The 27,822-nt window shown below is 39.9% G+C and overlaps 1 protein-coding gene across 1 annotated transcript in view; it reads right to left on the reverse strand.

The window, feature by feature from the left end:
- Window positions 1-12,557: 12,557 nt before the first annotated feature.
- The window catches only part of SLC39A8 (solute carrier family 39 member 8), a 72,579-nt gene continuing 57,314 nt past the window's right edge, over window positions 12,558-27,822 (reverse strand). The window contains exons 6-8 of the mRNA XM_057502474.1: window positions 16,296-16,503; window positions 15,917-16,101; window positions 12,558-14,121 (exon numbers count right to left, since the gene is read on the reverse strand). Of these exons, the coding sequence (XP_057358457.1) occupies window positions 13,972-14,121; window positions 15,917-16,101; window positions 16,296-16,503 (543 nt within the window). The 3' untranslated portion in view covers window positions 12,558-13,971. The remainder of the gene's footprint in view (window positions 14,122-15,916; window positions 16,102-16,295; window positions 16,504-27,822) is intronic.

The raw sequence follows: 27,822 nt of genomic DNA on the forward strand, positions 1-27,822 counted from the left end.
GGTAATGTTAGTAATAGTCCAGCTATCCATATATATTTTCAAAGAAAACACATCTAGCATAATGGTGGAAGCTTAAGAATACCTTCAATTACAATTTGTTATAAATGGTAATAGCTCTGTGGCCTTGTTGCTCTGAAATAGAAACCATTCACTAACAGTGCTATTCAGAGAATAAAGCTGCTTATAAAATAAAAGAGTTGATAGCAGTTACCAAAGGGAAGGGGTGGGGGAGGGCAGGTGGGGAGGCAGGGAGAAGGGGATTAAGGGGTATTATGATTGGCACACATGGTGTTGGGGGGATCATGGGGAAGACAATGTAGCACAGAGAAGGCACATAGTGACTCTGTGGCATCTTACTACACTGATGGGCAGTGACTGCAATGGGGTATCGGGGGGACTTGATACTATGGGTGAACGTAGTAACCACATTGTTTTTCATGTGAAACCTTCCTAAGAGTGTACATCAATAATACCTTAATTAAAATAATAGTAATAATAAGAGTCGAGTGTCTACCACTACCAGACAGGTTTCATGCATGGTCACGTTTAACCCTGTGAAACAGAAATTATTATTCCTGATTTACAGATAAGGACACCCAGGTTCAGAGAGGTGTGACCAAGTTCATACAGCTAGTAATATCAAAGAGAGAATTAAAAGTCTGGTGTCTTTGATTCCAAAATCCTCCCCCCTTCAACACATCTGCTATTTCTAGTGTTTTTTTAAAAACTAAAAAGAAAAATTAAAAACTAAAAACAAATGTTTGTGGTGATATAATATGAAATCTAAAAGTGTTAGTACCTGAAAAAAAGCTTACAGTAAATTTTCAATAAAACATTTCTAGTTATCCCCAAAACTTATTTCATAATTGTTTACATAGGAGAAATTTAAGAAAGAAAATTACTTTTAACAGAAGTACCACCTAGTGAGTGGCAGTGTAAGTGGTAAATGAAAGAGATAATATAACTCATGATTTATTTTTTTTTCTTTTTGTTGATGTGGTATATGATGCTGATGGATTATCAAATATTGTACCATCCTTGCATCCCTGGATATAACTCATTATTTAAAACTTATTGGCTAATACTTATTGTTTGACTGACAATACACCAACACTAAAAAAATGCAAATGTTATATTTAATCAGATGTTCCCTGCTCGATATTACCTATTTCATACTGATCTTGAAATAACAATGGCAAGTTCTGTATTTTAACATGAGGTTAAAGGATGATCTATTTTCCTCTAACCTTTGAGTCCTTCTCAAGAAACTTTTTTACCTTCATAAGTTCTGTGAGGATACCTCACAAATCATTCATTTCAGCTCTGATAAACAAAGCATTCGAGGAAGGTACTTCCTATTATTTATTCATCAGCAAAAAAAAAAAAAAAAAGAAATACCACCTTCAAAAATACCTTTCCCTGAATATCCATCACCACCAGTTCTTCAGCGACTGAGTAAGTGAGATGAGAGCCCACACCAGCCTCCTGGGGAGAAACTCCAGTTCTGTCGGGTGATCGTTCAAGCCTGAGACCCACAGCGCAAATAGGAGCCAATGAGGAGCTCCCCCGGGAAATCAGGCTGGATGCTTGTGTGAATGTGAAGAATTACCCGCTTCCCCAAAGTCCATATGCCACTCCCTTGTGGAGGCATGGGTCACTTGAGCAGCTTAAAGATGTGGGGAAGCCCCACTAAGATGAGGAAATCACAGGAATCTTAAGCCTCTCAGCAGAAGGCAGACGTCTGCGGTGTCCCGCCCGCGGGCCCCAGGCCTGAGCAGGGACAGCTCGCCTGGGCAAACGGGCTGTCCAGGAAGAGAGAGCCCCATCGGGCCAGCTCACGTGCAGGGCCCACCTCAAAGCCCAGAGCACCCCCTTCTTTGATTCCCCAGGCCTAGTGGCCTTAAGCATCTTTCTCTTCCATCTTCCTTTTGGCGATACACCCAGCCTCCCAACCTCCCCAAGCTTCTCTCTACTGAAGCCCAGTATGAAAATGGCTTCCCTCCCTCTGCCCTGCCAGTCCAGTCCCAAAGCCACCTCCGAAAAGGGAGAAGCTAGAGTATAGGCCTGAAATTGTTTCAGTTCCTCCTTCCCTGCAACAAGTGGGCGCTCTCTAGAGCACTGTTAAGAATGCCTAACAATGAAAGAAGGAGCAGACAGCTCTGCTTGGGCTTTTTTCATAAATCGCAGCTACCTAAATAACGTTAACAATGGTCACAGCTCCTGCTGGTGACAAGAGTTAGGTAACACCCTCCCTCCTGGTTTTCACAGAAGCAAGGGAATCTCTTGGGAGAAAAAATGATTTAGCCCTCTTTTCCTCTTGGATTTTTGAGAATTTTTGTTATGGTAACATGAGCTCTATCCTCTTAACAATGAAACTTTAAGCCTGTTGATTAACAACTCCCTATTTCCCCTCCCCCTGGCACCTGGCAACCACCATTCCATTCTTTGATTTGTGATTATGACTATTTTAGATATGGCTAGATAAGATACCTTTAGATAAATGGAATCATGCAGAAAAAAAAGGCAATTGTTGATGAGGATGTGGAGAAAGTGGGACCTATGTGAACTGTTGGTCAGAATGCAAATGGTGCAGCCAGTATGGAAAACAATATGGTAAGTCCTCAAATAATTAAAAATAGAACTGTTACATGATCCAGCAATCCCACTTTAGGGTATTTATAAAAAGAATTGAAATCAGAATGTTGAAGATATATCTGCACTCTCTTTTTCATAGCAGCATTATTCACAATAGTCAAGACATAGAAACACCCTAAATGTCTGCTGCGGGGTAAATGAATAGAGAGAAGGTGCCACATACATACAATGGCATATTATTCAAAAATGAAGGAAATTTTGCAATCTGTAACAACATAGATGAACCTGGAGGACACTATGCTAAGTGAAATCATACTGCATGATTCCTCTTGCATTTGACATATAGAGAGACATCTGGAAGAATAGTGGAGGACAGTGGCCAAGGGGCAAAGTTGGACATCAGAATCTGGATTGCAAAGGGGCCCACTGGGGATGGTTGAATCAGTTAGTTTGCCTTAGTTGATAGTAAATGAAAGCAACTCAAAAAGGTTTGCACAGCTAAGAAAAGTGATTAATACACGGTATTGAGAAGCCCCAAGGAAGTGGGACTCCGAGGAGATGTGCTGTTTCAGCGCCTACAGTTGTCATCTCGGACCATATTTCCACTTCTGTCTCACGCACCCAGCACTCTCCTCTCTTCTCATGTTACTCCCTCTCAGGGTAACTTTATTAGTTTGTTAACAAAGTACCACAGACGTGGTGGCCTAAACAACAGAAACTTCGTATCTCACAGTTTTGGAGGCTAGAAGGCCGAGATCAAGGTGGCAGAGAGCTGTGAGGGATGCTCTGTCCACACCTTTCCCTTAGCTTCTGGTGGTTTACTGGCAATCTTTGGTATTCCTTGGCTTGTAAAAGTATCACTGCAATCTCTGCCTTCATCTTTTCATAGTGTTCTTGCTGCGTGCATATCTGTACCCAGATTCTCCTTTTTTATAAGAACACCAGTCATATTGGATTAGGAACCCACTCTACTCCAGTATGATGTCATTTTAACTAATTACATCTGCAATGACCTGTTTCCAAGTAAGGTCTTATTCTGAGGTACTGGGGGTTAGGACTCCACTGTATTTTTTTTGGTGGCAAGACACATTTCAACCTCTGTCATTAGCAAAGTACCAGCTCCAAACATCACACTAGCTACCATGTCCCAAGGACATAGAGGTTCTCTCTTCCTCACTGCTTTTAAGAAACTTCTCTCTTATCTCAGTGAACAGAACTGTGTCATATGCCTACCCCTAACCAATTATTGGCCAAAGAGTTGTAATTGCAGATAACTGGAGGTGAAATGCTCCAGCGAATGCAATTACTACCCTGATTGATACACAAGAGGAAGGAACACAACAAGTGTTGTGCATCTCAGATGTTCTGCTCTCCTAAGTCTTTTGGACCTCTAAGTTGTGAGCTTTGCTTCTTTTTTCTAATTGCACTTATTAGCCTATTAGGATAAATGTTGGCTGAAGAAAATTCAACAAGTATTAAAAAACATTTTTGAATGATTCAAATCCCACTGAGATTTCTTCTTCCTAAAGCATTGATATACACGTTTATTGAAGGAAATTGTAAAATGTTAATATTTTACAAACCGATTAAAACAAGTCTACTCAATCCCAGAGGGACAGCCCCTACTACTACATGCATTAGAAAATATATTTCCCATCTGTATAAATTATACATACATACATATATAAATACACACACATATATATATGTTTCTGGGATTATAGAGTGCATAGTGCTGAGTAGACTGCTTTTTGCAGTTAATATTAATTTGTTTATATTTCTAATTGTAGCATAAGAGTAGTCATATTATCTGAAACACCTCACCTCCAACATAATTACAATCTATAGTGTAAATGATACCAAAAGGTGTGCATTTGGTATCAGTGGATAGCCATCAAATAAATATAGTGTAAATGGGAATGTGTAATGATACCAAAAGTATCCTTCTGGTGATACCAAATATGTTATTTGCTATCATTAACTGCAGCAGAGTTTCATCTCAAGTTAAGTCACAGAATGAAGTTCTTGGTTCCAGCCATGGGAAGGGAGAAAAGGTCTGGTCGGAAAGGAATTAAACATTATTTCACTAAAACCAGAGTCAAGTCATCAAACGCTACCTCCTCTGACTCTCTCATTAAGGAGGATTCTCCCACTTGTGCTCAATTACTATTTGACTGTGTTTCTATCTGTCTTTCTGACCCCCTGTGTCTGCTATCATAACCCCTTGAATAGTGCTATCATTGGTTTTTTACATGACAATCCCCTAAGAGCAGCCATGAGTCTGGTTTGTCTTTGTATCCTCTGGGCCTGACATCAGTAGATAACAAATATGTGTTATATCGAGCATATGAATTCATTCATTCATTCACAGGAAAATAAGCTCAGATTTTTGTTTTCTCATTTCCCCACAATGATTTCTTGCAACTACCTTACATTAAAAAAGATGAAGTTTGAATGGTTAATTTTTAAAGTATCACTTGGAAGAAAGTGAACTGTAATTATTCCAACACTAACCTGGATATTATGCTTAAGTATTAGTGAGGCATGTGCCTAAAAAAGCCAGGTGTCTATGAAAATCAAGTAATAACCTGACAGCCAGGTGATGGTTGCTAAGAAACTGCATTTTTCTGTGAACACTTGGTGTATGAAGCATGGCCTAGATTCATATCCTACATAAGACGTCTTCCTTAGAGTTATCAAAAAAGTCTGATTTTGCATGGCTTGTCAAGGCATGCGTTACTCTCTCCACCATCCTGCTCCTGATATTCTGTATGTTTCTATTCCTAACATGTCATTCAACACCTTTGTTTGTCTGAACCCCAGGTTATGTAGATTACAGACTGAGGCCCCCTTCAGCTCCAAAGCCTTCCAGTGGCCTTGAGTATCACCCTCTCCCCGAGTTACCTCTGAGAAATTAGCCAGCACTTCTGATATACCAGCTGCTAAACACAAGAATTAAATATCTACGGTGTTTCCATTCCAAAGCGAAATAAAATAAATTGGATATCTGCAAGTTTTGAAGACTTTTGCCCACAAGTGGACCGTAATGGAGATTTTGTTATACTCTGCTCAAATAGGAAATTGACCCCAACCCTTGACAATGGGAGGTCCAAAAAGTACTTAGGGACTGTGCTAAATTCAAGAGCTAGGAATTGTTTTTTAAACAAACATCTTAATATTTAACTGCTGTTAGGCACAAAGTTTTTATTGCAAGTAACAGAAACTCAAATCAGATTATCTGAAGCAAAAGGCTAAAAGGACTTTTGGAGACATCAGAATAACTTGAACAATGCACAAAATTGAAAGGATTGCAGAAAAATCAGAAACATACTGAGGATGTCAGGGGCTAAAACCACTGACACTAAATAATTCTCCCTCCATCCTTGTCTCCAACCTTATCATCCTCTCCTCTCTGGGCTTCAGTCTCATTTTCTCAGGTTTGTCCCCAGGCCAAGGAAGTAAGTGCTGGCAACTCTGGAGTCACTCCCTGAAGACAGGAGCTCTGGCTCTTCACCCCGGTGTGGGAGGCTCTGTGGCAAGATCATGACTATTCCAGCACGGGTGGCTTGTCTAGCTGTGGCACAGGGGTGGGGTGGGTGCAGTGGTTGACAGGCCTCTGGAACCACTGTGGGTGGGTGCACCCAGCATCTAAGAGGAAGAGTGAAGCTGTTACAAGATGAGCAGAACCCAAGAGGAGCAGGAAAAGTCATTAAGTCCATTACTTCAACCATGTTGGAAACGATTTTAATATCACTTTCATCAATTTGTCACTGCAAAGATATAGGGCAACCTAACCCCCATATTATACAACATTGTCTCTAATACTCACTATTCTAAAACTGTTTAAACTTTTTCACTTTGAAACACCAAGGGATCACTGTGACAATGTAGTTGATTATTCTTACAGGTGTCCTTCTATAAAACACTCACATAAAATCCTAAGGTTTACTTTTTACCAATTTAAAGAAGACTTTTTTATAGAAAGACAAAAAGCAAAAGTGGAAAAGGAGAAAGATGCATATGAAGCACCTCCCCAGCAGTTTCTAATAGTTCTAAAATCATTGTTTCCAACTTCTTAACAATCTCTCATTTAATTACAAGAGTAACAACATTCAGGCTAACAAATGTAACGAATCCCAAAGGAAAAACGTTGTCGGTTTGCAGGTGTTTGCTGCAAACTGGAGGAGCCTCTCAGCTTTCTGGTTACAAGCTGGAGTCCCTGGGTTCTCACTCACCTGTGCCTCCTAAATTCATAGTACATTTGCAGTGAAGGAATATGACACATCTATATGGGAAAAGTTCTCTTAAGGCGCAAACTGTTTATTCAGTAAGTATTTATAGAAATATATTCACTCTCACATAGAAATCTGTCTGTATTTTTTTCAAATATTATGTTTAAGGAAGTGTTAACACACAGATAGTTGGAATTTTTCATCTATTCATAAAATATTTATCTACCAGAAGTGTGGTAAGTCCACTTCATTGCTAGTCTTTCAAAACATCCTGGATATTCTTCTCTGTCTGAATAGTTACTCATACAAATTAATCTAACCCAATTCCATCCTGTTAATTTAAGAACATTTCATGCAGGCCTTCTAATCATCTCTAGCCTCTGCAAGTTTTCAGTTTGCTTTCAAATTGTACTAACTCCAGTCCCATTTATCCACTTTAGTGTCTTACTCCTGCAAATTCGCATAGAGTCAACTCCTCTTCCAGGATTAGACATTTACTCCTAATCAGTCACAATCACATGAAACAAATGGCCCACTGAAACCAGCATAGTGTGAGGTGAGTTCATTTACTTACAAAGCTTCTCATTCCCAATATGCATGCGGGAGGTAGGGAACCCACAGATGTTGTGTGAACCTGGGGCTTCCTGCAGAGCTGCTGTTACCCCTAGGCCAGGGGGAGGGAGAGTGATGCCAGAAGCAAAGGCTAGGAGTCCACAGACCAGGGCAGATCCAGTAACTGTCAGATGAGTTGGGTACCAAAATAAAAAGTTTACTCTGAAATGCAATTTTATAGAATAATTGTGTGTTTGTTTTATCTAATGATGAAAATGGTTTGGATTATCTCTGTATTTTAAATTTTATTTTTCTAGTAATTCCTTTGCATTCTATTTACAAAAGTACCAACCTGTGACAAGTTGGAAATAAGAAAAATAAGCTGGCCCTTCACAACTGACGGTGTGAGAAGCTCTGCTCTGGAGAAGGCTTTCTGGAGAGGAGCTGCCCTTCAGTCACACAACACAGACAGTGCAGGGGAAGCCAGTGGGAAGACGCGCAAGGAACTGGGTACCCTGTCCTCACCCACGTCCCTCCCTCTAACCTCCTGCTGAAGTTCCCATTGGCTAAGCCCTTTGATGTCCATACAGGTCAGTCCTCTGGGACAAAGGGGAGGATACAGCAGGGTGGAGAGTGAATCTCCTTTCTGTACAACTGAAAGTTCATTTCCCCAGTATATCAAACACACAAAGTCCGTCATCACAGAGCATCATCATTTTGGGCATAGCCCCTGTGCCTCTCAGCCCCACAGGACTCTGGGGGAACACAAAGTCCTACAACCACCTTAAGACACAAACACAGTCTCAGGTCAGTTGCTGAAAGTATCCAGTCCAATATGTCAATCAGTACTTCAATCTTTAATTAGAAATAAGCCTTCTGAGAGGGAATCTTTCTCTTCTCCTCTCTTACTCCCCATTGCTAATTGTGGCTTCTGGCCCCTCCAGGGTTAAGTACTTGGGTAGAGGAGGGCGTAGAGGGTATAGAAAAGTTCTTGCTTGCCAGGTACAGTCAAAAATATGGTGTCTTGCTCTCTGGACTGACAAGTGCTTAAAAGTAACCCTTTCTCTTGTCAACACTTTAGGTTCTCTGGAGGGGCTCCTCCCCAGGACGTCCTGTAGTTCTCCCTCTGTCCCGCCCGACTGAGACCTTGGGTTTCTGGAAGTCCACTCAGTACTGTCTTTAAGATGGTACACCTCTTACATGATTTTTAAGTTGTTCCAGACCAGATCTCTCACCCCCACATGTCTCACACTAGGCTGAGGGAATAGTCATGTGTCCTTCGTCCCAGCGAACTCTAGGACTGAAGGTCAAGCCAAGGCAGCCACAACGCTCCTTACTTGATCTCCAGCACCATTTTTTGGCACCTCTCAGCCTCTCTGTTTCCCAGGAGAGGGTCAGACACCAGTCTGCTATGCCCGTCCTGCCTGCCACAGCCCCTGCCAACATTCTGCGGGCCCGCCATGCAGCTGGCTGCAAAACACAGAATGAGACAGCTCTTATCAACTTCCTCAGCCTTTTCAGGGAGGAAAATGTTTCTGATTTGAATGCTTCCTAAGAGACTTTCCCCTGTAATTCATAATTTTACATCTTTACTTTTCTTTCCAATGACCCCTGCTCAAACATCCCCTTAGTGATGGCAAGCACGGTGGCAAATCATCCACATGTTGCTTTGCGGGGTTTTTCCCGCAGATGAGGCTATAGAGTTGTAGGATAACAGGCACAACCACTGAAATAGGAATGAGACGATTACATAAAGTTTAATAAAACATGAAGGCCCTACCCACTACAGTCACTCTTTGATAATCTCCCTGTGTACATCGAAACTAAACGACAGTGAGATCTGATATCACCACTAGCCCATTTAATTATCTACAAACATCCAATAACAATACTTAAAGGGCCATAATGACCCTTACAGAGAGAAGGGGGGAAAAAGAAATAAACGGTTTTTTATTTTATTTTTGTCAATTGCTGCCAACAGTACTTAGTTTCACAGTTCTAGATAGGAGCCGGTTAATCAGAAGAGTTTTAAAGAGAAAGATCAAAGTCTGTAGAAAAAAGAGCTTGTTTTCAATTTCCTTAGAATTTAGGCCATCCTGTGAAAAACATAGAATGTCTTCAAGGCAAATAGTGCTCCCAACAGGCTGAGACAAAGAAACTGTAAGTACGATTGTGTAGGAACAATACTGTTTGTAGGGTAAGACTGGTCAAGGTGGACGAGTGTAATTAAAATAGTCAAAGTGACAAGAAGTAATCTAAAATGTCATGAGAATCCCAAAGAGAAGCAGTTCCCTGAACTGACCACGTCAGAACCAATGAGAAGAATAAGTTCTCCAATGAAACAGGTGCAAACCCCTCTATACCTGAGAGGGCCACCAGTCTAACCAAGTGGAACAAGACCCTAATTTTACTGGTGGTGGTGTATCCAGCTAAAAACATTTCCCAGATTCTTTTGTAAGCAGGTGTGTCTACGTGTGTAATTCTGTCAGCGAATCCAAGTGGAGATTGTTGCCTATGACTTCTGAGAAAGCTCTTGTAAGGGGAATGCAGAGAGCTGGGTGTGAATCTTTTTGTTTTTCTGCCCATTCCTCCCTCCTGCTATGTGAATTTAGACTATAAGGCTGGATCTCTCTAGGAAAGATCTTAGAACATGAAGTAATCTCGAAGTCAGAAGCCATGACAGAGTAAAGGAGGCTGGGTTCCCACCAGACATGGAACAGCCACGTCACCCCGTCCTGCTTCTTCCACACTTTTTTATAGGAAGGAAAGAAAACCCGACATGTTTAAGCACCCGTTATTATACTAGTAAATCCCAAACACGATACTGGCATCTTCTTGGCCTTAGCAGATTCCAACAGGTGATTTTCATTTTCACTCAACTTCAACTACCTCAGCAATGCCGCCTGCTTGCCCAGTGTCATTGGTTCATAGACTGGCAGCCTGTCACCTGGAAATGTTAAATATGGGGAGAAAGTCTGTCTTAGAATTAATGGAAGAGATATTCAGAGTTTTCAGTTTATCTCATTGCCTTAGCTTACCTGAACTCTTACTAGTAAAGTCAATGATTATGAGACATACATAAGTTGGGCGCCTCTGATACGGAAAGCGAATGGCTGTGAGAGAATGCTTTATGCATATTCAGCACAGAAAGGGAGGGGAGCGACATGCAGTCTGACATGGTATTGCAACCACAGCTGAGGAAAGGCAGTGTCCCCGAGAAGGTGGCTGAGTGTTGGGGAATCCACTTATTCCCAGGTGAAGAACTTCTTGTACTGTATTGGACCTTAAGTAAACACAGAGTGTGTCTGTAAGTCATGGCAGCCAACTGATGAAAACCAAAGTGAGACCCAAAGGAAGACAATGCCAATCAGAGCATGGATGGCCGCCTGGCAGATAATGGTCCCCTGGTACAGGCCATCAGTAGTTACCACACCTACGCCAATGAGATGGTAAACTCATAGTGCTGCTTCGGTTCTTCTCAACCAATTCATTTCTCTTTTTAATTTGAGCTCCTAGTTAAAGAAATACCTTTGTAAGGCTTTATGAAGCATCTGGAGTTCATTGTAAAATGCTCTTTGGGGACTGTTACACAACTGGACTCTCATGCTGGCTATGCTGAGCCACTGCTACAGAAATGAGCATGGCAGGATTTAGGTGCACAGTCTGAAGACACAGGTTATCCTGACTCAGGTCATTCAGTATCACATCCACACATCTACACTAAATGACTTATACTGGTAAAAGAAAATAACATTCTCATAAAAAGGGGCCAGCATAAATATTAGAGTTCAAACAAGGAAGTGGTACTGGAAGTTTTGGGTGAATTACTATTGATATTTGCTATCTCTAGAGACTACTTAAGATAGATTGAATCCCTCTGTACTTCTTCACTCTCCCCCGTATTAGAATTGCCCATCTGTGCCCTTTGCCACATGACCCACCGCACGTCCTACTGCCGTGGCCCCAACCCAGATGACTCCCAGCCTGATGCTGAGCCTCCCAGCAGAGCTCTGGCTACATCAGCTGAACTTCCTCCACAGACCTGTGAGCCTCAGGTTCTTGGTGTTCTTACTCTGCATTAGTATGGTAACAGGGTTCTGCTTTGGTCTGAACTCTATGTCCCCCGAAATTCTTATGTTGAAATCCTAACCCCCAAAGATGATGGTATCAGGAGGTGGGACTCTTGAGAGATGTTTAGATCATGAGGATGGAGCCCCCAGGAATGACTCGTGCTCTTATGAAAGGATCCAGAGAGGTCCCTGGCCTTTCCACCATGTGAGGACACAGAGAGAAGTCACCATCTACGAACCAGACACCGATCTGCCAGTGCTTTGATCTTGGACTTTCGGCTTCCAGAACTGTAAGGAGTCAATTCCTGTTGTTTGTAAGTCACCCAGTCTGTGTTAATTTGTTATAGCAGACTGACAGACTATGACAGGGTCTCAGCTACTATAGGCATTTTTAAAAGATCAATAATGCAAAAATAAAAATATATAAACTGATATAGAATTCACTGAAATCATTTTTTGGTTTGTCACAGTGGCATCTTTAAAGTCTGCGATTATAGAATACCCAAATGGTATAAGGAGTGCTCCAGTGTAAGGTATCCTGGTGTAATGACAGGTTTATACTTTTTCAAACAGTTATCTAGGGATAGAAAGGACAATTTAAATTTAATCTCAGCTTTCCATATCCTCCCTTGAACCTGCAACCTGAGTGTCGAGTAAGTAGCAATTTTCTTTTTGCTTTTTGGGCCTTGATGCCCTCCTGCCTCTGCTCCCTTGGGGCTGAGGAAAATGGCCAAAAGAGCAACACACGGAGAGTGACATGAGGCGCCACGACAGTCTGCAGGTGTACAGTGATCTACCGACGGAGGGTCTGTTGAACAATCTTGTTTTTATATCACATTGTAAACAGCTTCTTGACCCAGACATACAATCTGGTCTTTAAAAAGGCAAAGATTATTTCTTAAGATTCAATGTAAACAGATGAAATGATAAAAACAGATTTTATATTTACTGACTTAAATGAACAATGATTAGTCTCTATAGTATTTATTTGCTGAATACCCTTGAAATAAACACATCACCAGTTTCCTGTTTCTCTTCCCCATAATACCAGGTACATGGAAGTCACTTGAAAAGATACACAGTAAAATGAATAATGAGTAACACAATACATGGTTTCAAAGGTTTTTACTAGTAGGTCAAACAATAATTTTTAAGTTGTCAGTCATAAAGTGAAATGTACATAAAATGTTAAATATTCATAAAATCTGCATTATTGCTATGTGACACCACTTTATGGTCCATGGGAAAATACAATTCCTGAGATCATTATTGGCTTTTATCAATCATTTTCCTCACTGTCCCATCATCTTTCCTTAAGTGACTTGGGAGTGTGAATTGGGGTCAGGATGTTCAATTATAGACAACTTTCTATATCTGCTAAATGAGAAAACAGATTCTATCTTTTATGAAAGGTAGAAAAATAACCACAGTGTGCAGAATTTTTCTTCCAAGGAAAGCCATATAGGGAAAATGCAGACCGAACACAAAAGAGGTCTTTCCTGAATGACTCTCAATCACCCATAAGGAATCTATGCTTTCTAGTTCATCAGTCCTTGACCGACAGCAGTCCAGCTATTATTTGGCATTTATTTAAAATATCCCCTCCTAAATAACTCTGTCCATCTTTAAAAGATAATTGCTTAACATTACATTCAACTGCTTTCTACAAACCAACACATTCTTTGCCTTCACGGAGCAAATGCATTGTATCATGAAACTGAGTTGTCAGCTTTACATACTCTTCAGCCATTTGTCCTGGTACAACCACAACAGAAGTCATTTTACAGAAGCAATCCTGGCTTTTTATGGAATCTGGCAGAGTTTATACTTAGAGATAAAGTATCAGTCAAAGTATGAGCTTAGTGGGGCTAACAAACATTTACTGACCTCATAAATCATTCATATTATCTTAGGCTGGTTTTCAAAACAATCGTACAAGTCCCTAACAAATACAAAACAGAACAAAAGCTGTGAGCAGTCTTTCTTTCCTGGGTTCATTAAGGCCTTGGAATCATTTATATCTGTGTTATATATGTTTTGATTCCATTTCTCTGGTATAGAAATACAAAATACATTTTGATGTACTTGCTCGTGAAAGCAAGAGTACAAATTAATTGAAAGAAAACCAGTGTGAGACCACTTGGCCTTTTGAACCTACCATAGCGTTTTAAAGGCTTATATAACCTAGCCTGTATTCTTTTCTGGGTCTTGGTGTCCACATGATTATAGAATAAACATTTCTTTCTTTGCAGTGATTTTCTAGTATGCATGAAACATGGAAGAGTGGGTATTTACCAAAGATCTCATATACCAGGCTTTTCAGACTGGAATTGAAAAACTTTTGAAGCATTTTAAACAACAAACAATGGCTTATTCCACAGATCTGAAACCAATAATCAGTTTTCTTGACCTACAGTTCAAAAAAAAAATTATCTTTCCACTAAACAGGATCAACTTAAAAATCCCTTTGGAGATGTTTTTATTCGCTTGCCTTCATTAGCAACGCCACCTTTCATTTCCTATTATTCCAATTCAATTTCTCCTGCATACAAAGTAATGAGCAGAATGGCTGTGAATCCCGTTAACATTCCAGCATTCTGAATCATGAAGAAGGTGAAATCGGTTTTTCTTCCAGTTACCTTCTCTCTCAGCATATCGTTCATCTCTGGAAACTAGAAGAAAGATATATTGTTAGATTACTGTTGCCCCCTTGTGGTAAAACATAAAACAGCCATGTATAGATTTCTGTGGAGGTGGGGAGATGACCATTTATTTCAGATGTTTTAATGTTTTGACATAGATAGCATAATAGAGACATCTAGCCCTCTCAGACATAAAATAGAGTTCCCCAAGTGACTATCCCCAGTGGGATAGGATTTACCTCATTTTATGTCCCTTTCCATCTCTTTCTTACTCTCTGTGCTCCATCCACACCATTCTTTCAGGACCTCAAATACATCCAGCCTCTCTCCATCCTCAGAATCTTCACACCCATCAAAATCTTTATATGAACTCTTCTTTCTCCAAATTTTCAATGAGCTAAAACCTTCAGGTTTCAGCTTAAATCATATTTTCCTGGAAAGACTTCCTTAGACCGTCCTAACTTACATTGGATTCCCCTATTATCATCTCTCATCATATATATTGCTCTTCCTTTTATTTCACAGATTTGTTTTTACTTGTAACTATTTAGCCATGTATGTGTTTGGTTTGTCTGGTGAATCAGACTTCACTCTTTTCACCCAGGAAAGTGGAGACCGGGCCTCTCTTGCTTGCTCCAGGGTCCACAGCACCTTACCAGTTCCCAGGCCTAGTATAGAAATGTCGGTCAATAGTAGCTGATTAAATAAATGTTTAGACATCACTATACATCTAATACCTCTTCTCTTCAATTTGTTTCCTTTTCCTTGCTCTGCCCCTCACAAAATTTTAAGATTTTTAAAGAAATCCTGCACTGTTCTAGGATTGTATAACAACCTCATTACAGTGAGAGAATGCCAAGTTCTATACTTACAAGCTACTCTTTCTCAGCAGCTAACATCTATTGAAAAGGCTCCATAAGAAATCTGTAAATGCTAGCTTTTCAAAACATACTCCAAAATGATTTGCTATACATGCAGTGGTGCACTGATCCCAGAGGTCTCCAGAATTCAGTCAATCCCTGTGCCTAAGTTAAGAAAACTGTTACTAGGATAAAATGAGTCAAAGTTAGGAAACCATTCTGAAACATGCTGCTGTAAGTCCATGCAGCTCCATTTATTAGTATTACTTATTTAAACCAAACAACTCTAACAGATTCTGTTTTCGTCAGAGAAAGAAGTGATAGCCTAGTATAAACATAGCGTGAGACACAAATTCTGCAAAGAAAAACATAAATGCAGTGATGGTTCTAAAAGATGAAATCCAAGTTACTGAACAATGGACATGAAGTTAAATAGTTATTTGAAGCTAAGAATGCAGATGAAGGAAATTAAATCATTAAATTATATATGTAACACATATTTCATTCTAAACAGAAAAGATTTGCATACACTTAGCACATTTTCATTTTCTAGAAAGCTGCTCATGATTCATTTGAAAATGCTCAAGGCCATTGATATTCTGTTATACACACACACACACACACACAGGACAGATACACAAAGACCTAGACTTACCTTAGACATTAACAAAGCTACAAATATATATTGACCCAAGTAAATATTGCCCAATTTAAATTTACCAGTTTTAGTTTAACCCCAAAGTCTCTCACTCTTTAGAACTTTGACAACACAAAATGCTATTTACTCTAACAAGTTAATCCCTTTCAAATGTGACAGCCTTCACAAAAGAGGGAGGGAACCCCTCTGAGGACATATTATAGTACACAAGGTTTACCCACCCCAGAGCCAAAAACCTGGGAAAATATCTCAATTTAAGCATTCTAAACTTTAAATTAAAACAAGATAACATTTTAAAATTTCTCACCATATCTGCCAGAGAAATATAGAGAAACATGCCTCCAGCAAGGGCAAATATAATATTTGGAGCAAAATTGTTGCCCACCAAAATGCCAAAAGCCATCCCGACATAACAGGAACACGCAGAGAGGAAATTGAACAACAGGGCTTGTCGAGTGCTCATTCCGGCATTGAGGAGGATCACAAAGTCCCCTGAAAGAAGAAGAAAAAGATCAAGTGAATAGCTTTTTTCTATTTGGGGATGAGATCAAAGAGAACCATCAATATCCAACAAGGGCTCCTTCACTTTAATGCACCCATAGGATTTTTAGGAGTGTGTCACCTGAAATGCCTCACCCCCCTGAAACCGAGTGAGCGCCTTGGACAGGGTGAGCTGAGCCCCTTACCCAACTCATGAGGAAACTCCTCACACAGGATGGCTATGGAAGTGCTGAGTCCCTGAAGAAGAGACAAGGTGCAGGAGGCCCCGATTGCCAGGCCATCGATGAAATTGTGGAGGGCATCACTGAGGGTTATCATCCAGGCAATTGTTCCTATTTCTGCCAGTTTGGGCCCCTTCAAACAGGTACATGAACTCGGCTCCTTTTTTCCATCCTGTAAAATAAGAGAAAAGCAATCAGTAGGGGAACCAGCATTTCTTGAACATCTAAGAGATACAGAGAGATAAGACATAATGTATTGAGAGAGATAAATAGTTCCAATTTTCAGAGTGGATGTCCTATTGCCTCTGGTCTCATCATGGTTGAGGAAAGAAGAGAATATTATATATATAGAAATATATGTAGCAGAGGGAGAAGGGAAAAGAACAGATTGGCAGGCCTTGAACAAGCCACATAAAACACATTTTTTATTTTTCCCTTAAACCAACACTTTAGTATGAACAAATTCTTACTATTGCCTTCCTAAAATGTAACAGGTTCATTGAAGAATTTGATTTGCTCACATATTTTCAAATAAAGGAATTTTTCAAAGACTAAATTTAAAGTCTTTTCCATGTTACAATTTAAACGTGAAATTCACATTTAAAGCATGACGACATCAAGAAGCATTTATTCTAATCCCTCCTATTTTCTATCAACTTAAGTAAATTTCCACTGTGTTCCAGGTGGTGTTCAGGCTGTAATGATGTGGTCCCTGCTAGCCCTAAATTTCAATAATCTGCTTAACAAATTTCAGGAAGTATGACCGAGACATGCCTGTCTTTACACTAGCATTTTTTTCCATTTTGAAGCAATAATAAAATCAGAAAATCCTACAATGGATCCTTCGTTAGAATTTAGATTTCTGTAAAATTTACAAAAAAGTATAAAATCAAATGACAAATGACAACTAAAGCATTTTCCAAAAACTGTCGAAAAACACAACAAAACACGAATTTATTTTTAAGTGGGGAAGCAATTTGCACTGAACTGGATACATTTTATTCCTAATTCTCCTCTTAAATCTCAACTCTACCTCAGCAGCTAATCAACATATTCACTAAACATCTGCGATTTGTAAAACAGTGTTAAGGGATGCTATGGGAAGTACGTAGAAGTGGGAAATACAGCTTATATCTTAAAAGAGTGTATTTATGTTGGAGGAAGAAGAGGTCAAGAATATGAAGGACTTCTTAAAACACGGGCAGTGTATATCCGACTGACAGGGCCTTCCTTCACAGACCCACCCAAGAAGTTCTACATTTATGCCAACATCGGTATTTGCTCAAAACACTTCTGGGACTGTTCTTTCAGAATTGACTTAACGATCTCGCACTACATCTTTTCACTGTTTCCTTAGTGGCAAATCTTTGGAGTATGTTTTTGTTTACAAGCACAGATGGGTTGTTAGTTAATAGTAGTAGTAGTTTGAAATAATAGTAAAATGGTCAGAGCAAAGGTATATAGTATATATTACATGCCAGACACTGCTCTAAGCACTTTGAGTATTTAATTCCTTTAGAACAATTCTATGAGTTGAGTGCTACTATTGAGGGAACTCAAGTGCAAAAAGGTTGGTGAGCTCACTCAGGGATGCAGATGTGGGCTTCTTTTAGTAACTGTTCTACTACTCCACACTTATGATGCAAGGAAGGACTGCTCCTTGTTTGTCTTAGGATCTGAAGGCAGTTTGCAAGGAGAACAGCCCTTCCTCTCAAAAAGTTCTTCTAAATATTTGTAACAATGGTGCAATAAGTGTTTAATCTCCTTTTATTTGAAAAGGCAAATCTCATGAGGATAAACAAAATTCCAACTGGTCTTAAAATGTGGACTCTTATTTTATACTGTTAAAGATAAACTGGGGCAAATTAAATATTGTAAGACTTTATTTGAGCAGAAAAAGATCAAATCAGGCAGCATCAAACTGGAAGTGGTTAGGAGTGTTGTCAGGCAGCTGCATCTGGAGCGGTCTCTGCCTGCACACTAGGCAAAACCTCAACCCAGATGGGAGGATTCTTGACTCTGATAAGAGAAAATCTTGACCAGGTTGGATGAGTATAGGTAAGGACGGAATTCATTAGAGCAAGTGTAGTTGTGAATGGCAGCAGCCATGCGGGCAGCAGAGAGCAAGGAAAAGCAGAACAAGGAAAAGGAAGTTCACTGAACTCCTGCTCAGCACAGGACAGATCCCTTGACAGCTCCTGAAGCCAGGGTCACCCGGAGTCCAGTGTCCGCTTGAATCTGTGCTGTGTGGGAACTAAGCCCCTACCACCCCAGGATTTTGGGGAGCTGTAGAGCACTGGATGGAGTAAGATTATGTTCTGAGAAATCCCCAAAGCACAGAGAGATTTTCATCAAGGAGGCTACTAAAAAGCATGATCATACAGTTGCTGTCCTGTCTGGATCGCCCAGATGAAGGGAGCTTGCAAGCCCAAATCAGAGATCTTAGCCCTTCCTTACTTATCTGAAGTAGGACAGAGAGAGTGAAAACTTGTGCTTAAGTCTAGAAAATTGAATGAAATAGCAAAGTAACAAAGATGCTTCCCATTAGGAAAAGGGGTCTCTTATTTACCTCCCAAGAGCCTTGGAAAAGCACAGAGATAAAACACAGTAAGTGAAGCAGCAAGAAGTCATTATTTAAGGCAAAGTACACACTCAAAGAAAGGGAAGTACTAGCAACCTCAGAGAGAAGGCCCTCTTAAAAGCTTAGGATTCTGTCTTTGAGGGATTTCAAGTATGGGGCAAAGGGCTGGAGGTGGGGTGGGGGGTCACATAGGTTTGACAAGTGGTCTCATGATGTCTTTCTCTGGTGAAAGACATTATGTTATTATCCATAGTCAGTCCTCTAGATAATTCTGTAAGAGAAACTTAACACAAGAAATTTTTTGATCCTGTTCTCTAAGATAGTGGTTAACCTTAACCAGTGGGAACATATCATTTAGGACTACTTGCCCTGCCTTAATTGAGGGTTGGTTATTGGCTGATTACCATAAAATATGTTAAGAATCTTACCTCCTAACTCCCTGGTTTTTAAGATGGAATCTTAGCCTTAACATCGAGTTGCTTCTGTTCTTACTATACTATTTATATCTCAGCATTTTTCATTATAGGCAGGAAAAACTAATCATGATGCTTGTCCCATGTCCCTGCCCTACCTCAGGAGTGAGCCACCAACAGGAGCCCAGGGAGAGACTTACAGACAAAAGGTGGAAGCAAAGTGAGAAAATTATTGATTATAGACTGTCTTTGGGTTCCAGTTTGACACCCCTGATGCATATATGGGCTTGGATTTTGGTTTGCTTATGCATGTAGCCACAGCATTAGAGCCACCGTAGTCTAAAAGCCTCTTTGTTTAATTAATTTAACAATTGATATATTTTAAATGCACTCATGATTTAATACTTGTCAAATGGGTGGCTTGGGTGAGAAATGCCCCAGAGCAGGAAGGAATTACTGCCAAAGGAGAAAAAAAGGATCATGTGAAAAGCTGTCAGAACCTTGGCTTTGCAAAAACTAACTGCAAGATATGAGTAATAAGACCAGTTGTTCTCATCTTCTGACCTGGTTAACCTAATCACACATTTATAATTTCTTTATTTACTTGGAATGATTTAGGAAAAAGATTACAAGACCAAGTCTTAACTACCTGATATTACATACAGAGTCTGTTTATAAACTACTTTAATTCTGAAAAAGAAATTAAGTTAATATATCAGATATGATTCTCTTACCTCTAAGTACAGATATTATTAACTCTATTTATTATGCTTCCTTTTAGCTTAGGTCTTCTTTTAAGCTCAGGTTTCAAACAACACTGTTGGGTAGGTCAAAAGTCATAGATTTTTAATAGGTTTGTAACAAATGAAAGTAGGCAAATGCTCACAAAGAGCTCTTTCTTAATTCACCTGGAACCAAGTCATGGAGCAGAGAACACTAAATTCAAGTTCTTCTAGTTAAGTTAATGAGTAGTCTTCTGTCCCCCTTTCTTTTTTTTTTCAAATAGACTTTATTTTTTATAGAAGTTCTCATTTTCACAGAAAAATTGAGTGGAAGATACAGAGATTTCCTGTCTTCACTTATGCACATCCTCCTCCATTAGTAACATCCATTACCAAACTGGTATATTTCTTACAATTGATGAACGTACATTGACAACATCATTATCCTCTAAATTCATAGTTTACATTAGGTTCACTCTCGGTGTTGTCCATTCTGTGGGTTTAGACAAACGTATAATGACACGTACCCACCGTTACAGTATCATGCAGAGTATTCTCACTGCCCTAAAAACCCTCTGGGCTCTGCCTATTCATCCTGCCTCTCCCTCACCTCTAGTCCCTGGTAACCACTGATCTTTTCACCCTATCCATGGTCTTGCTTTTTCCAGAATGTTATATATCCCTTCCTCTTTCCATCCACTATATATTGCACTTAACTCAAGTCTCCTTTCCACATCAAAATTTGGGGCACTGTACCCTTTTCTTTTTATTTTTGTTGCTATTACTCTTTGTTTGCTTGCTTGCTTGTTTGTCTTGTATGCTGAATGGTGGCCATGTCTAACCCCAGCCATGATGAGACAACTCCATCCAGTGAAATGACCTCAGGTCTGAAAGTCAGGAGAACTGAGCTCTAGCTTGGCTCTGACAAGAATCACTAAGTAATCATCAGAAAGGCTCCTAACATCTCTCACCTTAGTTATTAATGGAAACGAAAGTCAAAGCAAAGTGCAGATTAATTAGAATGGGGGGAGAAAGAACATCATGGAAAAGCTGTAAGAGGAGAGAAGAGACTAAAATAGAATCCCAACATAAGCATGCAGGGGAAGAAGGAAAAAAAGGCACTAAGAAATCAAAATGAAGAAAGCAAGTGGGCTCACTGCAGAATATTTCACGTTTAAGCAAAGAGGAGGAAAAACAAAAAGAGGAGGTGGGCATGAGGGGAAAGGAAGAGAAAAACAAGGAGAAGGGCACGAGGCGGGAGGAGGAGGAGGATAAAAAGAGAGAAGAAGAAGGAAGGGTGGGGGATGAGGAGGAGGACGAGCAGGAGGAGGAGGGAGATGGGAAAGAAAAAGGAAGGACTTGACTGTCCTTCCATAGGGTGCGGGTCACGTGAACACGGCTTACACCTGCAACGAGATAGTATACAGAGTACTAGAGAAGACGGACATATTTTCCACATAAGATGTCCAAACCATGGTGTTGAAGTAAAAAAAAAAGTTATAAAACAACATATCTAGAGGACACCTTTTCATAAAAATAACAATTATTGTAGTTCTATGATGGTCTAAGCACAAATATATTTGGCAGGATATATACAAAAAATGCTAATTGTGGTTTTTCCCTGGGAGATGGTACTGTGGATAATCCTTGGGATTTTTCTTTGGCCTTTCACGGGTATTCTGGATTTTACTTTTTTGCACTTATTATCTATTATTTTACACAAAACAAAGCATTGAAGCCATGGGAACCAGCAAGAGGGAAGAGTCCACCTTGATGATGATCAGCAAATGACGCAAAGCTGGAGAAGCAGGTTGTCTGCCAGGTCTGGTTTGCTTTGGAAAAAGGGTGTATTGTCCTACTAAAGTGAATCTTTTTTTGTTAGGTTAATGGTGCAGAGACCAGCATGAGCATAGTCATACCTAATCTGCACTGGGGGAGGCAAGATGAGCCATGATTAATGAAAATGTTCTTATGGTTTATTGTCAATATGTTTTATTGATAAGAAGGTAAAAGTAAACAACCATTGCAGGTTAAAGTTAAATTCCAAATTCCACATCCCATGATGAAATAATTTTGCAGAGGAAGAGCTCTAATAAAAAGAAACCTGAGCCAAAAAGGAAAGTAGCAACCCACAAAAAACACAATAATCATGGAAAAAGGAGTAAAAATGACAACTGAAGATGAAAATTATATGAAATGAACCATATAAAATATCATTGTAAGAAGTTTAAAATAAAAGCAGGAGGGTGCTGAGGTTTAAGGAAAGGAGCACTGAACGTAAGTAGCTTAATGATTAAAGGTATGTGCCTTGGCATCATATGGGCATGAGTTTGAGTAATGGCTCTGCTACTTAAAAGTTCTGCATCCTTAGGAAAGTTCCTTGGATCTTAGCTAATGCAGTAAGACAAGAAAAGAAAATTAAAGACATATATACATTAGGAAGGAAGAAGTAAAACTGTCTTTTTTGGCAAATGACATGATTGTCAATGTAGAAAATCCAAAAGAATCAACAAAAAAGACCCTGGAACTAATAAGCAATTATAGCAAGGTTGTAGGACACAGGGTGACATGCAAAAGTCAATTTCTTTCCTATATTCCAGCAATGAACCAGTGGAATTTGAAATTAAAATCACAATACCACTTACATTAGCACCACCCACAAAATGAAATAGTTAAGTATAAATCTAACAAAATATGTACAACATATATATAAGGAAAAGCATCAAACTATGATGAAAGAAATCAAAGAACAACAAAAAAATGGAGAAATACCCCATGTTCATGGATTAGAAAACTTAATATTGTCACAATGTCAGACTTCCCAATTTGACCTATAAATTCAGTGCAATCCTAATCAAAATCCCAGCAAGTTATTTTGTGGATATTCTGTGATCCTAAAGTTTATATGGAAAGGCAAAAGACATAGAATAGCTAACACAACATTCAAGGAAAGGAACAAAGTTGGTGGACTGACAGTACCTGACTTCAAGACTTATTGTGAAGCTACAGTAATCAAAACAATGAGGTATTGAAGAAAGACTAGACAAATAGGTCAATAGAACAGAACAGACAGTCCAGGAATACTCATATAAATATGGCAACTCATGTTTGGCAAAGGAGCAAAGTCAATGAGAATGGGGAAAGATAGTCTTTTCAACAAAAGTGCTGGAACAAATGGACATCCACATGCCAAAAAGAAACAGATATAAACACAGAGCTGATACCCTTCACAAGAATTAACTCAAAATGGATCACAGACCTAAATGTAAATGCAAAACTATAAAAGTCCTTGAAGATAACAGGAGAAAACCTAGATAACCCTAGATATGGAAATGACCTTTTAGATATAACACCAAAGGCACAATTCATTCAAAAATAATTGATAACCTCAACTTCATTAAAATTAAACACTTATTCTTTAAAAGACATTATCAATGGAATGAGAAGAAAAGCCCCAGACTGGAAGAAAATATTTGTAAGAGATGTCTGATAAAATGCTATTAAACAAAATATGCAAATGTCCATGTGACATTAAGTGTTATGAGATCATGCCCAACATGAATTAGATCCCACAATGACTCTCTACTTTGGGGGATTATGATGTGTCAATGTAAGTTCATCAATTGTAACAAATTTATTAACCTAGTGGTGGATGTTGATGAGAAGTGAGGCTACACATGTGTGGAGGCAGGGGATATATGGGAAACTCTGTAACTTTTTTCTCAATTTTGCTCTGAACTTAAACTGTTATAAAAAATAAGGTCCCTTTAAAAAAAATTACTTTGAATCTGACTTCAGATGCTTTACCTGAAGAAGAATATTCTCTGAATGGAGAAAATAATACTACCAACTTCATAGGATTGCTGTAATGATTAAATGAGATGTTTATAAACCACAATGCTCCACAAATGATTATTATGTCACATAGATCATTTTATCTAACAAAGCATACTGATCATGATTATTAGAGAAAAATCTACTGAAAAAGAGGTTTAGAAAAGTGAGGGGGTGCAGAGCTTTGTTAGAAAGAGAAAAACTTTTAACAAGGGTTCTTGAGCTTGGGCATAAATATACTCTTGAAAAAAGCTACTGAACTTTCAATTACTGAAATTCAAGATATATGAAAGAGTCAGGAGAATAATTAGCCAGAAAGTAAAACCCACTATGAAAGTACAAAATCTAAGTTAATAAGTTTTTATGAATCAGATAGTTGACTGGATAGAGGAGGGAAGGAATCTTAAAGAGGTAAAGGAACATCTTGCATATTCAGCACTTGACAGTTTACAAAGCACTTCCATATGTTAGTGTCTTCATTTTCTTTTGACTTTTACAACATCCTCACAAGTTAAACAGAACAGATACTGGAATCCTAACTTTAGAGATGAGGAAAGTGACAACCCATGAATATAAATGCCTTGCTCAAAGTCACACTGGAACTGTTGGGATTAGGCTATTAATTATTTACTGAACACCTATTTTATAGCAGACAGGAACAGTGCTAATAATTGAGGAAAGAATGCAAATTTTTAAAAATGTCCATCTTATTGGAACTCATGGTCTAGAAAGGAACACCCAGGATTCAGACTTAAGGCCTGCGATGAATGGCTCCTGTCTGCCCTTCCACAATGACTCTCTACTATCTCACCCAGCTCTCTGCTCTGAAGCTGTTTGGAATGGGCCACCTCTACAGGCTCCTTGCTCTCTGTTATCTTCTCCAGAAGGGAGCCCTAGAGGGAGTCCAGGAGAAGAGAAGTGGAAGAAGACAGAGCACTTATTCCTCTGATACCCCTTTGTGAGGTTGCCTCAGACTGTCCATGACCACCCAGTGAAGACCACGGCTCTTCTCAGGACAACTCTCTTCCCAGGCTCTTGTAACTGCTCCTCCCCTCCACCCTTTGGGTCCAAGGGTGCTAACAACTTTGCCATTATTGGTCCCTTGTTCACGCACTACCCCTGTGGTTCTCTTACACCTCACTCACACCTTGTAAATAAATCTTCCTGAAATTATTCTAATTTCAGTGTTCCATCTGTTTCCTATTGGGATTCAACTCATCAATCATTGATGCTAGGAGTGGCCATAAGAAACACCCTCAAATGGGATTTAATTGGGTTTTCATATATTTTAGTATGGGAAAGTGGGACATTGGTTAATAGGTGGGCTGCATTTTTCAGTGACCAGAACATGGTAGGGCTCTGCAAGGTCTAGGCTGTGTTGCAAGCTGTCCTGTTACTTGGTTCTTACAACCCAGCAGACCCACTGGAATTGGAAGGGCCTTTTTCAGACAGAGATGCAAAAGGAGACTTCTGACAAGCCCTGATCAGAGAATCACAGTGCAGACCCCTAAGACGTTAAGGTAAAGCCATGTCCTCTTTTGCTGTTAAATATTCTTTTTCCTAAAAGCAGGCTTTTGCTCATTCCTGGGTCCTTGTAGAGACTTATCTTGTGTCCATGTGACATTAAGTGTTATGAGATCATGCCCAACATGAATTAGATCCCATAAAATCAGCTGTTCACATCAGCATTTCATTATTAAATTGTAAACAAGAATGGGCCCACGCCAGTCTTGAAGACACAAACAAATTGCAACAGCAGGTGCTTCAGATTCCCATAGTATCTAAACCTGAACCTAAAGCTTCATCTCTTTTCCCTCAATAACAATAAGGCTTCATGGGAAGTTCCCTATGGCCAGTTAACTGCGAATAGATCTGCATGTCAGCACCAGCCAGCTACACAATTCCTCTCCCAATGAGCTTAAAGTACACCAATAAAGATAAATCCTCGAAGTGGGCAGAACTTTGAGCGTAGTGTGCAACTGTGTGTATAAAACATGGCCTAAGATATAGATCTACACTAACTCATGGTCAGGTGCTAAAAAGTTTGCCAGGTAGTCAGAGACTTTCAAAAAATGATACTGGAAATTGGTGGCAAAGAGATGTGGAAAGAAAGAAATAGATGGACCTCTTATAAAAGGCACAGAGTATGAAGGTAATCTTACTTCAGTAATCTCATAAAAGGCTGTCACAGAGGATAGTCTCACTTATAAACTGAACAAGAAGACCTGACTATAAACGTCACTTGTTCTCTTTCATCAGCTATCCCCTTGTTTGCTTAACAGACCCATACACAAAGGGGTCAAAGTGGTGGGGTGCAGACTATTCATGGCTTCAGCATTCTCTTCCTCTACCAAGGCTGATCTGGCTTACCAGCACTGAAGAAGTTCCATTCTGTCAACAAGCCAAGGCTGACACTGAACACCAAAAAGGCGCCATCGCCCAGTGGGGCAGGAGGGCCCAGCTGGCTATATGTACTAGCAGGATGATTACACTGGATCCTTCCCATCGTAAAGAAGTACTCTTTAGATTCACAAAGACAGACACATATAATATGCCTTACCTGATTTCAGTGGTTCTGCTAGCACCAACAGTCACAGATTTATAGTGTGCCTGAAACACAGCCACTAGAACCTGCATAAATTTCCTCCAAACCATTTTTCAGCAAAGAAAGTGAGATGATGGGCTCAATCCTTAGAATTCACAAGTCATGTCACTTGTTCTCACACAGAAGCAACCAGCTTGACAGAACTGTGGAATGCTCAGCTGAAGCCTCATCTAGGGTGGACACCAGGCCACAGCACAGAGTGGTCGGACTTCTGCCACAGGATGTGGATGTATACCTTACAGCAGCCGCCAAATACACAGGCTGCCACTGCTATGGAGGATGCACAGGTCCTGGACCAAGGGCTGCTGCTTAGCGGGGCCCATCTCATGTTCACCTGAAGAATTCCTCCTTCCTTTGCCCAGCACCTTAGTCATCCAAGGAAGTAATTTTTCCACCAGGAAATATGACCATTTTCTGATTCATTGGAAGTGTAGTAATACTAACCCCTGGAAATTTAGGGTTCTTTATGTCCCTAAACCAACAGGTAGATGAGGAAGTCACTATACTGACTGGGATAACGGCATCCCATGCTTTGGAGGCCCTGAGTTTCTGCTACAGAAGGAAGACAAAAATAATGCTTGGAACTCAGGGAGCTCAGGGGGGACATATCTTGTACTCCCTTCCCAGCAGACACAGTCAGGGAAGAATGGCAGCAACCCAGTGAAGATAAGGCCACAAGGACTCAGATGTTGCTGGAATGAAGGTCTGGGCCACCCCAACTGTCAGGGGGATGCTAGACAGTGATGTAAACACAGAGTGTGTAGTGGGAGGAGGCACCTACAATTACCAGCTTAGGCCTTATAACCAGCTATACAAGTGAGGAGCAGCTATAATTTAAATTTATGTTCTTTGATTGCATCTTTTCTCCATCTCCCTTTCCCCCATATTTTACATGAAGAATACTAGTGGTGGCCAACATTTTAGTTTCAGGTTGCAACATTACTGAACTGATGATACAGTAGTTGATGAGATGGTAGTTAAAGGGGCTTTGTGCATTCCCTGTGCTGGGGACATGAATTTTTCATGCAGATGAAGGAGAAGAGTAGAGGCTGACAAGAAAAAGAAGTGGGGGTGGGGGTGGAATATGTTATTATCTCATTCCCTCTTCCAAAAACAATTTCCACCCTTCTTTTCCTAGTTCTTTGCTCCATGAGACCTGTATGCACCCTATCAAAGGGTTCCATGTGCCAGGATTCCAGCTGGTTTCAAACAAAGTGCTCTAACATAAAACTGGAGAGAAAGACCAGAGTACTTACGCTCTCAGCTCCGTCCTTGAGGGGTAACTTAGGCTGGCTATGTACCTAATTAAAAGTCACTGCTCCACTCACAGTGGCTT

The sequence above is a fragment of the Manis pentadactyla genome, chromosome 5 (assembly GCF_030020395.1).
Source record: "Manis pentadactyla isolate mManPen7 chromosome 5, mManPen7.hap1, whole genome shotgun sequence".
In the NCBI taxonomy this organism is placed as follows: domain Eukaryota; kingdom Metazoa; phylum Chordata; class Mammalia; order Pholidota; family Manidae; genus Manis; species Manis pentadactyla.